The sequence below is a fragment of the Carlito syrichta genome, unplaced genomic scaffold (assembly GCF_000164805.1).
Source record: "Carlito syrichta isolate Samal-C Ts95f unplaced genomic scaffold, Tarsius_syrichta-2.0.1 Scaffold109683, whole genome shotgun sequence".
In the NCBI taxonomy this organism is placed as follows: domain Eukaryota; kingdom Metazoa; phylum Chordata; class Mammalia; order Primates; family Tarsiidae; genus Carlito; species Carlito syrichta.
In genome coordinates, this window is record NW_007053779.1 from 264,395 (window position 1) to 278,890 (window position 14,496).

At 36.8% G+C, this 14,496-nt stretch overlaps 1 protein-coding gene and 1 long non-coding RNA gene across 2 annotated transcripts in view; both read left to right on the forward strand.

Annotated features, from left to right (window-relative positions):
* LOC103271453 overlaps positions 1-11,672 on the forward strand; it is a 16,310-nt gene extending 4,638 nt beyond the window's left edge. The window contains exons 2-3 of the long non-coding RNA XR_505048.1: positions 4,712-4,742; positions 11,598-11,672. This is a non-coding gene — a long non-coding RNA (uncharacterized LOC103271453). The remainder of the gene's footprint in view (positions 1-4,711; positions 4,743-11,597) is intronic.
* Positions 11,673-12,472: 800 nt separating this feature from the next.
* ERICH2 (glutamate rich 2) overlaps positions 12,473-14,496 on the forward strand; it is an 8,733-nt gene continuing 6,709 nt past the window's right edge. The window contains exons 1-2 of the mRNA XM_008068915.2: positions 12,473-12,527; positions 13,354-13,538. Of these exons, the coding sequence (XP_008067106.1) occupies positions 12,500-12,527; positions 13,354-13,538 (213 nt within the window). The 5' untranslated portion in view covers positions 12,473-12,499. The remainder of the gene's footprint in view (positions 12,528-13,353; positions 13,539-14,496) is intronic.

The window sequence follows — 14,496 nt, forward strand, 5'->3', positions numbered from 1 at the left end:
AGTTCCAGATACTTGGAAGGCTGAGGCGGAAGGATCGCCGGAGCCCAGCAGGTCGAGGCTGCGGTGGCCGGGAGCATCCACTGCATTCCAGTCTGGGCGAGACTCCAACTCAAAAATAAAATTTGAAAAAAAACATTTTTTTATAGTGACAGAGTCTCACTATGTTGTCCAGGCTGGTCTCAAACTCCTGACCTCAAGTGATCTTCCTGCCTCCACCTCACAAAGTGCTAGAATTACAGGTGTAATCCACCTGTACCCAGCCCAGATATCTGCTTTCTTTCTTTCTTTCTTTCTTTCTTTATTTATTTTGAGTTGAAGTCTCACTCTGTTGCCCAGACCGGAGTGCAGTGGCCACTCCCGGCCACCGCAGCCTCGACCTGCTGGGCTCTGGCAATGCTTCCACCTCAGCCTTCCAAGTAGCTGGAACTACAGGCACGCGCTACCACACCCGGCTAGTTTTTTATTTATTGTAGAGATAAGGTCTTGCCAAGTTGCCCAGGCGGGTCTCGAACCCACAGCCTCAGGCAATCCACTCACCTCGGCCTCCCAAACTGCTGGGATTACAGGCTGAGCCACCAAGCCTGGCCCAAATATCTGTTTTAAATAGAAAATGTTGCATGAAAATTTAGAACTATCATAATTGTATTGTTCTCATTCCACAGGTACTGTTGAAATTTTTTATATAAGGAGTGTCAGCCCAGGTTCCAAAAGCCGGAGGATGTACTTGGTTGATATTTAAAAGGATGATTAAATAAGTGTTGTTATGTTAACATTAACCATAATCAATAGTAATGAATGCACAAAGTGTGTACCTGCAGACTTTTTTTTGTGGATACTATGACTCCAGTTTAAACAGTTACCACAGTAGGGAGAGGATAATGAAGTGGCCCAAGGCCAACATATTGCTCACATGCCTATAAAAGATGGATAAACATAGAGATGCAAATGGCATTGCACATTTTAAATTGCCTTTTTTTTTTTTAATTTTAAAGATGTGGTGTACAATTCAGGATTAGGTATATAAGTGGTCATCGTAAAAGTGAAGTTTGGGCCTCCCTTTGATCCCCACTTCGCTTGGTTTGGGATCAGGTACCCTTTTTAATGTTATGTGCCCCCCCCGGCTGTCTTTTTTTTTCTAAATAGATAGTACATTTATATCGTTTAGAGTTCAACAAGGAAACTAAAGTAATCTCCCTCCAACCCCAGTCCTGCAGCCATTCGTTTTTCTTCCCCAGAATCCACTGATATTCAGTTTCTTTTCTGAAAGCATTTCCTTTCAGATATTTTTTGCATACTGGTATTTTTTTTTTAATTGGAGTCTCACTCTGTTGCCCAGACGAGTGCAGTGGCATGCTCCCGGTCACCGCAGCCTCAACGTGCAGGACTTCCATGATCCTTCCACGTCAGCCTTCCAAGTAGCTGGAACTACAGGTGCGCACTACCACGGCCAGCTAATGTTTTTTTTTTTTTTTTATTGTAGAGACGAGGTCTCGCCAAGTTGCCTGGGTTGGTTTTCAACCTGCAGGCTCAGGCAGTTCACTCGCCTCGGCCTCCCAAAGTGCTGGGATTACAGGCTGAGCCACCGAGCCTGGCCATATACTGGTATTTTTGAAATGTATATTACCTGTCCAAAAGCTGTTTCTCATTCCGCTCAGCTTATTGGTTGTTGCTTTAATTTTTACCTTGTTCTAAATTACTCTGGTATTTTTTTTTCCCCTGAAGTCTGAGCTTTCTAAACAAGTGTCAATACTCTAGGACTTATGTGACTTTTAAGTTTAATTAATTAATTTAAAGCCCTCAGAGCTAGTCTGCAGTCTCAATCACAATAAAGCCTCCTTTTTGCTTCCCTAAGCACTTTTAATCAGCCCCATGGGATAGCTTCCCAGCTTTTCCTTTAGATAAAACATTAAGTTATTCTACAGTTTCCCTCCTATGTGCCAGGCTCTGTGCTAAATGCATCACCCTGATTATCACATTTAACCCTTGTAATAATCCAGTAAAGTGGGTGCCGCGGTGATCCCATTTTTTATATGGAAGAACAGAAGCTTAAAGAAGTTAAGTAACTTGTCCAAATTCCCTTGGGAAGTGGCAGAGTATCTTTCACTCAAGAGCCCCAGCTCTTGGGTATCACTCTGTCCTGCCTCCCAAGGAATTCAATTTATGACAGGCAATTACATGGACATTTCCTAGATAATGATAAAGCCAAGGTGAACAGAGCCTGGATCTCCATCGAGGGGTAAGATCTGCCCATCCTAGGTTTTCTTTTCACCAGGTGAAAATGGGGCAAGAATTATGTGCACTAAGAGTTCATCCAGGTAAAGAGTGGAATGTTGCAATCTATGAAGATCTTAGAGCTAAAAAGGAGGACTCTAAATATAAAGGGGATGCCCTATGGAATATATGGGTCCCCACAGAACTGCAAATCTGGGAACTGTAAGCTCATCTCAGGTGAGGTCATCTTGGATTTCTTATTTCATTCCATATTGCATTGTTTCAGCTATAGAGTTTTACTGCCCTAGTGAATCAGAGGAGAATCTTTCATTTATTCTAAAATTTAGTATTCCACAAGTTCAATCCCAAAAGATGCCTTGCTGTTCTCATAGACTTTAGCTCTCTGTGAGTTTTGTTGTTGTTGTTGCTGTTTGTTCTTTTTTTTTTAGTCACTCTGTTGCCCAGACTGGAGTGCAGTAGCATGCTCACGGCCACCACAGCCTCTACCTGCTGGGCTCAGGTCATCCTTCCACCTCAGCCTTCCAAATAGCTGGAACCACAGGCCTGCACCACCACCCCTGGCTAATATTTTTATTTATTGCAGAGACAAAGTAGCTAAGGCTGGTCTCAAACCCCTAGGCTCAAGCAATCCTTTTGCCTTCACTTTCCAAAGTGCTGGGATTACAGACATGAGCCACAGTGCCCGGCTCTATGAGTTTCTTAGAAGATCAGTCAAGTTTGCCCGGCACAAATGTAATATTAGCACTTTGGGAGTCCTAAGCAGGAGGATTACTTGAGTCCAGGAGTATGAGACCATCCTAGGCAACATAGTGTGACCTCAGTTCTACAAAAAATTTCTAAAATTAGCAGGAGATGGTGGCATGCACCTATAGTCCCAGCTATTAAGGAGGCTGAGGCGGAAAGATATCTGAACCCAAGAGGTCAAGATGACTGTGAGCTGTGATTACACTGCCACTGTACTAGTTAGAGTGAGACTCTGACTCAAAAAAAAAAAAAAGTTAATAACGTATATAGCATCTGGCTTGGTTAGTGCCCCCCCCAAAACAAGGCCTGGGACAAAAGATTATGTTCAACCACTTTATTTGGAAGTGTAAGTCAGTGTGAGGGGGATGGATTTTTAAAAAGAAATGCTTAATACAAAACAATGAAGCTACTCTTTTATTGTCCACAGTCATAGCCCTAAATTTTGTATTCCAGAAATCCCTAGATACATAATAATTATGATAATTTTTAAAGTCTGGCTTGGGATATGGGGGCAAATGTTAGAGGGAAGAGCTAGTAGATTATTACCTATAAAAAATTGTGTGACCACTCCCATACTTGAAAAAAACCTTAGGAGTTTATTTTCCTCTTTAATATTAGAATGAAACTTATCGATATATGAAGGGCTGCAGCATAAGAAAATCAGTTCTATAATTGGGTAACTTAAAAAGGTAAAAAAAATCATAGAGAAAATATTGTAACTTTAAGTATTAACAAACACATGAGGAACTTATAAAGTAAGAATTCTATTTAAAAATGTATATTTGGATAAAATTAAAAGGTCATTTCTATATGTATGTATTTTTTCAAATAACACTTTATTTAAAATACCATATCTGGAAATATCATGGAAAAATTTCTTTTTTGCTCTGGTCACATATACTTTAAAATTTTTTTCTTTTTTATGACACCAATAAACTGGAATGTGGCAGACAGTTGGATTTGCGTATTGTGTTTTATTGAAGTAGGGAAGATAAATGGTATTGTAAATGTGAGCCAAGATGAATTTATGATTTCTAGGGTCAGCTCAGTAGGAAAGACAAGTCCTTAGCCTGCCGTTGATGTATTTGGATCTAGGTCCAAAGTCCAAGTTATCAAAACCAAAAAGGTAAAGAATTAAAGCCTTATTTAATATATCTCTTTTCTTCCATGCAAAATTATTCTTTAGTTCTTTTTTACATAAACTCCAAGGTAATGTGGAGAGAAGGGGAGGATTTAATTTCCCTAAAACTTTTTTTTTTTTGAGTCAGAACTCTGTCACCTAGGCTGGAATGCTGTGGCCTTCTAACAGCTCACTGCAGCCTTGACCACCTGGGTTCAGGCGATCCTTCTGCCTCAGTCTCCCAAGTAGCTACAGGACTATAGGCATGCACCACCACACCTGGATAAGCTTTTTTATTTTGTAGAAACAAGGTCTCACTACATTTCCCAGGCTGGTCTCAAACTTCTGGGCTCAAGCAATCCTCTTACCCTGGCCTCCCAAAGTGCTAGAATTATAGGTGTGAGCCACCATTCCCAGCTCTCTAGATTTTTTTAAAGCCCAATTTCATAATCCAAAAGAATGAGATTTTACAGTTAGGATGAAAATAATACTACTAAATACAAAAACAAAATACATACTTAATACCCTTTGGATAGACTGTGTTCTGTTTTATTTATATTTTAAATTTATACAAGTATTTGGCAACTTATGAAGTAAACATTTTGCTTTTTGCAGGAATTCTCTAGACAAGACAGATGCTGAAAAGGTAAGAGTATTAAACTATTTCTAAAGAGTGTTATGGGTTTATTTTGCCATCAATTTACATAGTTTTAAAATAATCAGCTTTAGGAGCCAGCTGCAGTGGCTCACACCTGTCATCCCAGCACTCTGGGAGGCCAAGATGGGAGGATTGTTTGAGCCCAAGAGTTCGAGACCAGCCTAGGCAACATAGCGAGGTCTTGTCTCTGCAAAAAAAAATCAATATATTAGCTGAGTGTAGTGGCACATACCTGTAGACCCAGCTACTCAGGAGGCAGAGGCAGGAGGATTGTTTGAATCTAGGAAGTCAAGGCTGCAGTGAGCCCTGATTGTATCACTGCACTTCAGCCTGGGTGACAGTGTTAGACTTCAATTCAATAAATAAATAATAATAATCAGCTTTAGTATAAAATTATATTTTAGTCTAGATAATAGAAATGTTTATATAAAACATTTATTATTTAATATATTTAATATATTATTTCAGATATTATTACATTATTTCAAATACCTCAAACTAAAAAGAATGCTAGTTTTTATTTCTACTTCTATTTTAGGCACTAAAAACTAGACAGAATGGCAGTTGCTAGTGTTAGATCCAAGGGTAAATAATTTATTACATAGAAAGAATGTGTTAGACCACTATTTTGTTCTTTTGGGGGGGGTTGAATTGGAGTCTCACTCTGTCACCCAGGCTGGAGTACAGTGGCATGCTCACAGCTTACCACAGTCTTTATCTCCTGGGCTCAGGTGATCCTTCTGCCTCAGCCTCCCAAGTAGATGGGACTACAGACATATACCACCACACCTGAATAAGCTTTTTTATTTTTTGTAGAGACAAGGTCTCGAATGCCTGGGCTCAGGCAATCTTCTCACCTCCACCTCCCAAAGTGTTGGGATTGCAGGTGTGAGCCACTGTACCCAACTTGTCCTAAATATTAAGAATATTGGAATGGTTGAGTGTGATTGAATGACTTAGTAATGAAATTCTTTATTGTCCATCTTCTAAAAAAATCCTAAATATTTGCCAATTTGGAGTTTATCTTAGGGACATCACTGTCGATACAAAACTGTGGTTCTTTCTCTCTCTCTCTGTCTCTCTCTGAACAAGTGATGATTGAACCAAATGAAGCAATGTCAGAGTAAGAAGATGTCTTTGATTGTGCAATTGAAATATCACATGCCTTTTAGGCAATTAGAACTAGATAATGCAACCATTTGTCACCCAATTAAATTTGAAAGGACAGAAATGCATGGGTTAGCACTTCAGCTTTTGCTTCAGTCAAAGCAATTGTTACTTAGATAGGACATTTAAAATGAAAAATGAATTTTGATAAAAATATAGAGGTATAGATAATATTCGCTTCTACTTTTTAATACTTAAAACCATGTATTCTGTATTTTCCTTATGTCATAATGTTCATTGCTCATTCCTATTTCCCTTGAATACTTATTTCTTTCAGAATATCTCTTTAAGTGAATATTTGCCTTAAAATTAAGTAGGTTATGTACTATAGCGTGAATTGTTACTAACTAAATATAAAAAAAAATAACCAGTTCAACTATTGAAGAAACTGGTGTTTAAAAATATCACAATATATCACTTTTCAGCCTTTTGGCTTAAGATTAAGTGTAAAAAATCATAGCATTATATCAATTTAGTAGTTAAATACTAAGTACTGCTCTGTTCAAGGCACTGCTTCTGATAATTTATTAAAGCCCTTACTGTAATGATCATCTCCTACCTTCTGAAAAATTATATTATGTATCATAAAAAAATTACAGCTTGAAAGTTGATCATAAAGCACATTCATGGAGATTATTGACAAATTGGTAGGTACTATCTGGAGGGATTCTTTTATTCAAATTCATATTGTTTTGGTTTATTCTGAATATTATTGGCTGGGAAAAATTCTACCTTATGCAATATATACCACAATTTTTATACTGTCAAAGCTAAAAATATCCACCTTGACTTTTGTTGTAAATTACATATACTGTATAAATATAATACATATTTTTATTTTACAGAGAAAATATTGTCTAGCAGACCAATGACAGAGGATCTATCTTTATTTCAGTTTAAAGTTACAACCAGGCTGGGTGCAGCAGCTCATGCCTGTAATCCCAGCATTTTAGGAGGCTGAGACAGGAGGATCACTTGAGGCCAGGAGTTAAAGACCAGCCTGGGCAACATAGTGAGATCCCCCATCTCTACAAAAAAATTAAGAAATTAGCAGTGCAATGTGGCACGTGTCTATAGTCCCAGCTACTAGGGAGGTTGAAGTGGGAGGAGTGTTGGGCCCAGGAGTTTGAGGCTGCAGTGAGCTATGATTGCACCACTGCACTCTAGCCTGGGTGACAGAGTGAGATCCTGTTTCTAAATATAAAATAAAATAGAGTAAATTAAAATTTAAAAAATAAAGTTACAACCAACGGGGGGGGGGAAAGACATCCTGTTAAGTATATTGATCTACATGTAATTATATTTATCCTATTACATTGTTGAAAACATTTAAATTTCAAAAATCTAAGAAATATTCAGTTGCATTTGAGAGAAATATGAGGTAAAACTTTCAATACTAATAATAGAAGCTAATAGATCACTGTTGTGTTCATGAACCCCAGTGTTCATAGACTGTGAAAAGCAGTTCTGGAACTAGAGAAAGGGTGAGCCACATCCTGTGGTAGGTAAACCCCAAAGGTAATCAAATGCCTGGGCCAGCATAGAAAAGTTGAGTGACGTAATGCAAGGGTCAGGGAGGGAGAGAGCACAACATCAATAAGGGTACCTGATCTCAAACTAGGCAAAGTGGGACCAAAGGGAGGCCCAAACTTCACCTGTACAATTTTCACTTGTATACCTCATCTTGAATTGTATCACACATCTTTAAAATAAAATATAAATTAAAAAAAATTTTAATAGAGGTCTTAAAACATCACAGGTTTTATACCAAAGTCCTGTGGTATATGAGAATCTATGCCATGGATATACTGCAATGTAAAATACCTTTCCGTTTTAAAACAGAATTGGTTATTAATAAAATTATATTCATACTTCAAAAAAAAAGAAAGTTGAGTGACTATTCGTTCTCTCGATCTCAGTCATAATTGTGTCTGCCTATCAAACTATGGTGTGCAAGGTCAAAATGATCATGTTCCCTTTAATTTGCCTGCAGAGAAGAGCAAAGGTGGTCAGGATAGCCAATAAGTTTCACAGGTGTGGGACTTTTTTATTTACTTTTTATTTATTTATTTATTTATTTTTTGAGTTGGAGTCTCCCTCTGTCGCCCAGACTGGAGTGCAGTGGCCGCTCCCGGCCACCACAGCCTCGACCCGCTGGGCTCTGGCGATCCTTCCGCCTCGGCCTTCCGAGTAGCTGGGATTACAGGTGCGCACTACCACGCCCGGCTGATTTTTTTTTTTAATTTATTTTTATTGTGTGACTTTTTTTTTACCTCGGGCACCTCACCCAGAGTTGAAGGAAACAGGGCCAGTCTTGGAAAAAATAATTGAAAATCATGGAGACCCTTTCTTGAGGAAGAGTGTGACTGACGAGCATAACTGATGGATGTTCAGAGGCTGACTAGCAAGTGGGATTTGTCAAAAGGTCCTGTCTAGGTTGGGTTAGGGAAAATTACACGTTTTTTCTCTCCACTGGTTCTTTGCCTTAGTCTTCTGATTCTTCACTCCAGTCCTAGTATAAGAAGTATGTGGACTCCATAAACCAGGAGTTTTAAACTTCTGGGCCCACAAATCCCACACATATCATTTCCTTTTTCCTCTATAAATTCCATGTGGGAAAGAGTTTGTCTACCCAACAAATTGTTTTTAATTAACAAATTATTTTCAGCAGAAGTAAAATATATCTTTAACACTGGACAAAGTTTTGTAGATCTTGGCCCTTTGCTCTGTTGGTTTTTTTTTTTTTTTTTTTTGGTCAAACTTTCAAATATACTGAAAAATGTGAGGGGAAAATGACTGAAGCAAATCCACAGCACTCAACTCTTTAACTGAGGCTGAACATATTGTGTCTACAAAGATTTTGTTACATAATCATATGTTTTATCACCCTAAAAAGAATGAAAAATTATTTTTTCTTTAAGCTTTTTTTTTTAAAATGTGAACTAAGTTTATTTTAAGTTTCTTGGGGTTCCCCATTTCAGGTTTATTGTAGAGATGAGGTCTCACCATATTGTCCAGGTTGGTCTCGAACCCATGGGTTCAGGCAATCCTCTCACCTCTGCCTTCCAAAGTGCTGGGATTACAGGCATGGGCCACCACGCCCAGCAAAAAAATATTATTATTCCTATTCTTACACTTTAAGTAAATGCCTCTGTAGATGCAGATTAAGATTAGCAAGCAATCTATACCCTACTAACAGCAGTCTCTCTAAGTGTAACTAAGACAGTCTCAGAAAAGTAAGTTTTAATTTTGTTTTCAGGCCCAAGTTTGACAAGTATAAATCATTTTAATTCAAAGTTTAAAATATACATCTCCTAAAAAATTGATTCCAATAGAAATGGGGACATATCCTATATATCCCCAATGCTTTTCACATACTAAGGAAAAATCTTAAAACTTAGGTTAGCTACCCTCTAGCACAAATATGTTCCAGTGGAATATCTAACCTAATTAACTCTGTAACTTTATTTTTATTTTTGAATCAGAGCCTCACTTTGTCACCCAGGTTGGAATGCAGTGGCACACTCACGGCTACCACAGCCTCAACCTGTTGCGCTCAGGCAATCCTTTCGCTTCAGCCTTCCAAGTAGCTGGAACTACAGACATGCACCAACACGCCAAGCTAAATTTTTTTTTATTTATTTATTCTAGAGATAAGGTCTCACCAAGTTGCCCAGACTGGTCTTCAACCCTGGGCTCAGGCAATATTCTCGCCTCTGCCTCCCAAAGTGCTGGAATCACAGGCGTGAGCTACTGCGCCTGGCGATTTATAACTTTATTAAGTACTAAAATAAATACTTCTCATTTACAAAGGATATTATTAAATAAAGTAAAAATTTGAATCTTTCCTTAGTTGTGACTGTATTTAAGTTAAAGTTAACAAAAACAGGTCTTTTAGAGTATACTAGTTACCTGCTTTTCTTAAATGTTTAGAGGTCATATTACCATAAGTAACATCACTTTCTCAAATGGAAGTCAGTAGATTTCAAGTGAAGAGGAAGTCAACTTTGGGTCTCTGAGTCTTTGAAACTATGTAATAGAAGAACTAGAGAAACTAAGCAGAAAATGAATTATATTTTACTGTTAAAATCACAATTGGATCAATTTGCATATAGGTCTTCCAAATAGTAATATTCTATTTATCTTCAGGCCACTGAGTATGTTGGCTGCCTCCATGTGTGTTTCGTTAAAATTATTAAAGGCATTTTCAGTTATTCAAAATACCTAGGACTTATACTAGCTAAATTCCTCTTTTTGGAGGTATAACGCAGTAAATATAAAAGTGCTATATATTTCATAGATTCTAAAGCAAGCACACTTTTTTCATATTTTAGCATCTCTTACAATTGATGTCATCTTACACTTATATTTGGCAATAGTTTTTTAGTGGTACATAAACAATGGCATGTCTTATAATAAATACATGATATAGACTCAATGAAATACTGTAATTCAGGGAAGAAAAAAGGTATCAAAGCCCTTTTATCTAGGTTAGAGATTAGAACATATAAATTCTAGCAATCATTTGCTGCAACCTTTGGAATCTCACCATACTGGTAACTGAATATTTCAGTGATTTCTCAGTTTTTCATATGTAGAGTTTCTTTTTGGATGTTTTCTTTCACAATCAGATGGGAGGAGCAGAGGCAGGGCAAATGTAAATCATCTTTTCTATGCATTTTTCATTTCCAGAAAAGGGTTTTACTTTAGTTGCATATACTGGGGAAATAAAGATTCCATTCCCTCGCATAGAATTAAGAATATAACAAACTGGTCAACCTATTTTTTAAATCAGTTGCACATGACCACTAAGTTTCCTACTAATGTTCTCCTTTCACATTTCAGTGAGGGAAAAAACAGAGCCACCATACTTTTAGAGAAAAAAAAAAAACTTAACATCTTTTTAAATATTTCCATGCAAACTAGAAGTTGAATTGTTTAAAACTTTGTAAGGAAGACTGTTGATTCTTAAGACCTCAAAAAGGACATCTGAGTTTTGTTTTTTGTTTTTTCCATAAGTGTGGGTGCCTGTCTTTGTGAACAGAGTACACCACATAAGAATCTCTTATTTCGTGCTTAAAGACTAAAAAAGAAATGTAACCTATTTTTTGTTTAACTACTTCATGAAAAAGGTTATTTTATAATATGACCAAAGGTTAGTACAAGTGTTAGACTCACTTCATAAGTGTAGCATTTAGCAATGGCGGGAATTGATTTACAAACTTAAAAAAAAAAACTCTCAGGGTTAATTTCCTTAAATAGTTTTATTTTACCATATCACTCTGATGTATCAAAGACACTTGAATAACTGATTATTTTAATGCTCTGTGTTAAAGAACTCTGAAAAGATTTTAAGAATTGTTACCCAATAACAAAGGCCAGGTAGAAACAGAATTTTAATAACCAGCAAAAATTATTTGTAGGTTTTTCCACAAAGAGACTACATTTAGCTATTTAGTTTGTTGTTAGCATATTATATTGTGTATTTATATATAAATTTTTTTGAAGCAGAATTTATTAAGAAGACAGAAAAGCTCCCACAGTGGGAGGGGACCCGAGGGGGTTGCCCTTATGTTTCTATTAAATGTAGAAAATGTGCATGTGTTTATGAACCCATGGAAAGCATTATACAATATTGCAACCTATAAAAATATTTTTTCACTGTCTAACATTTAGGAAGGAAGTCTCTACAAAGAATTTTGAAAATAAAATCTCTTTAAGGAATACTGAAAACAGAGTTTTTTCAAAGAGTGTTGAAAATAGAGACATCTTAACAAATCTACAGTCTAACCTATCGTCATCTTCCTTCTTAAAAGAAAACACAGGTAATAACGTGTTTTATTGAATTGAGTAACTATGGCTTGTAATCCCTTTTCCACGACCGTGGAAGTTGACAGCTCTGAAGATCTGGTACGGGTTATGGGAATCAGGAGTTTTAGCAAATTCATGTACTGAGGGATTCTCACATACAGCCAGCTGTGGAATCCATGGGTATATATTACATGAGATAATAAAGTGTTAAATCCTAGAATGAATTAAAATACCTATGAAAGCATTAACAAGTTCCATTCATTTAACAACAGTTGAAAACCAAAGTGCTAGGCACTGCTTTAGAAGCTGTGAATATAATAGTTCACAAAATAGGGAAAGCTCTTGCCCATATGAAGTTCACGTTCTAGTAGAATACAGATAGCCAACTTTTAAATAACAATGGGCTGGTCCAAAGGTAGTGAGTTATCCATCTGATTTCTCAGTCAGTTTCAGATCAAACTCCTTGTCCTACTCTTCTCCTTCTTCTCATTACTGCACTTGACTAGTATAGAAAAATAAAAACAAAAAACAAACAAGCAAGATAATTAGAGGTTGTGATAGGTACTATGATGTAAATAAACAGCAGCTGGGGAGAGGACTGCTTCAAATTTAGGGATCTGGAAACTTCTCTCAGGATGCTCAGTGTTTGTGAAGTGAATGAGACAGTCCCTATGACATCACAGGATGTCCTTAATTCCTCATTATGACCTCCTGATGAGCCTGCATAGGCAGCGTGCACACTGGAAGGTCAGGGCAGTTGTGAACCAATGGAGACTGTAAATGAAACAGAAGCAGGTAGATGGATGGCCTGAATAAGATAGCCATCATACTCTTTAGAACTTGATATTCCTCTTCTGGGTAGTACTTTGGGTTAGAGTCAGGGATTTGTTTTAGAGTCAGAAATTTTATCTTTTTGTGTCTTCGTAACATTGTCTTATCCTGAACCCCCCAGATCACCTCATTTTCTTCTAACACAAGTGTTTTATATATTATTTACAGTAGCTCCTGCCCACATTCCCATCAAAGAGGGCATCTCAAAGACTTCCCAGGCACTCAAAATTTACAAGAAAGGAGTGGGAGTAACACAAGTTCAGTTTCAAACTGGGAAAGACTTTCACAAAGCCAATGGAGTCAGCAGACTCTCTCTGTAGTGTTCCCAAGGGAGATGATTTTAGGAGACACTTAGTAAATGTTTTAAAAAATTACTTTAATAGTAATTACTATTAATGACTTTAGTTACTATTAATTATTTTAATAGTATATTTATTTTAATGTGTATTTAAAAATGCTACATGATGTAGTTAAGAATGTGGACTCTGAAATCAAACTGACTCACAGATTTACCACTTAACTAGCTGTGTGAAGTTAGGCAGGTTATTTAACCTCTATGTCCCTCATTTTCTTCGTCTATTCATGGGAATAAAAATAGTACAGACCTCACTGATGTTGAGAGAATTAAATGAGTTAAAATAGATAGTATTCAGAATGTAACTGTGTTATAATAACTGTGTTCTTTTTAAAAATATATTTATCAATTTCACAGATGATAATGGGATCTGGCAAATTTTAACTTCTGAACTTTTCTATGTTTATTAGTTAAAGTATGTATATTCTATTTTAGGTGACATTAGTAAAGGTGCAGTCATTGCAAAGCAGGAGAAAAATAATGAATCTTGGCTTCAGGACATTGATAAGTTGTCAGAATCAACAGATGGTGATGGCGAAGATGACACCAATGATGAAGATAATGATGAAGACAGCAACCCTAGAAAGGATAATCATGCCCCACTAGAGTTAATGACAGAAGTAAGTCTTATTTGTGTATCACAATTTAAAAAATTTAAATAACTGAAGGTTGAGGATGTTAAAAATTAGTAATTATTGCGTGTTCTCACGTGGAAACTAAAAAGTAGGGGTCTCGTGGAGGTAAAGCATAGCATGGTGGTTTACCTCCCTGGGGGGGATGAAGAGAAATTGGTTAAGGGGTACAAAAATACTGTTAGGTAGGAGGAATAAGTTCTAGTATTCGATAGTACAGTAGGGAAATTACAGCAACAATGATTTATTGTGTGTTTTGAAATAACTAGAAGAAGATTAAAACTTTGAACTTTTAAAAAATAAAAAGAAAGAAATAACCAGAAGAGAAAAATTCTAATGTTCCCAACACAAAGAAAAAGATAAGTGTTTGAGATGATGAAATCCAGTTACCCTGATTTGACTATTATGCATTGTATACATGTATCAAAAGATCACATGTATTCACATGTATCCCCAAAATATGTATAACTAGTATAAATAAATTTTAAAATAAATAAACATTTTAAAAAATTAGTAAAAAGATTCTTGCCCACATACAGATGCTCACCTGGCTACTCCTCTCTCTTACTACTTTCACCAGGCTAGAGGTGAAAGAAGATTCTGGAAGGGACATACAGTATTCTAGTAAGGCAGAGCAGGAGAAAGGGAAGTTTTGGTATAAAACTCTTCAAGGATTGCTTTAAGGAATGTTTTCTACATGATGGGCACCATGCTAATTGCTGGAAATATAGAGATAAATAAGAGAGAATGTCCTTGCCCTTGAGAATAGGCACTTATATAAATAATTATGATCAAATGAAATGCATGCTAGTAAAAATATTCATGAAATTCTCTGGGAACAGGGAGGATTGAGTGACTAATTGAGAAAATAAATAGGCCGGGCTCGGTGGCTCAGCCTGTAATCCTGCGCCTTTGGGAGGCTGAAGTGAGTGGATTGCCTGAGCCC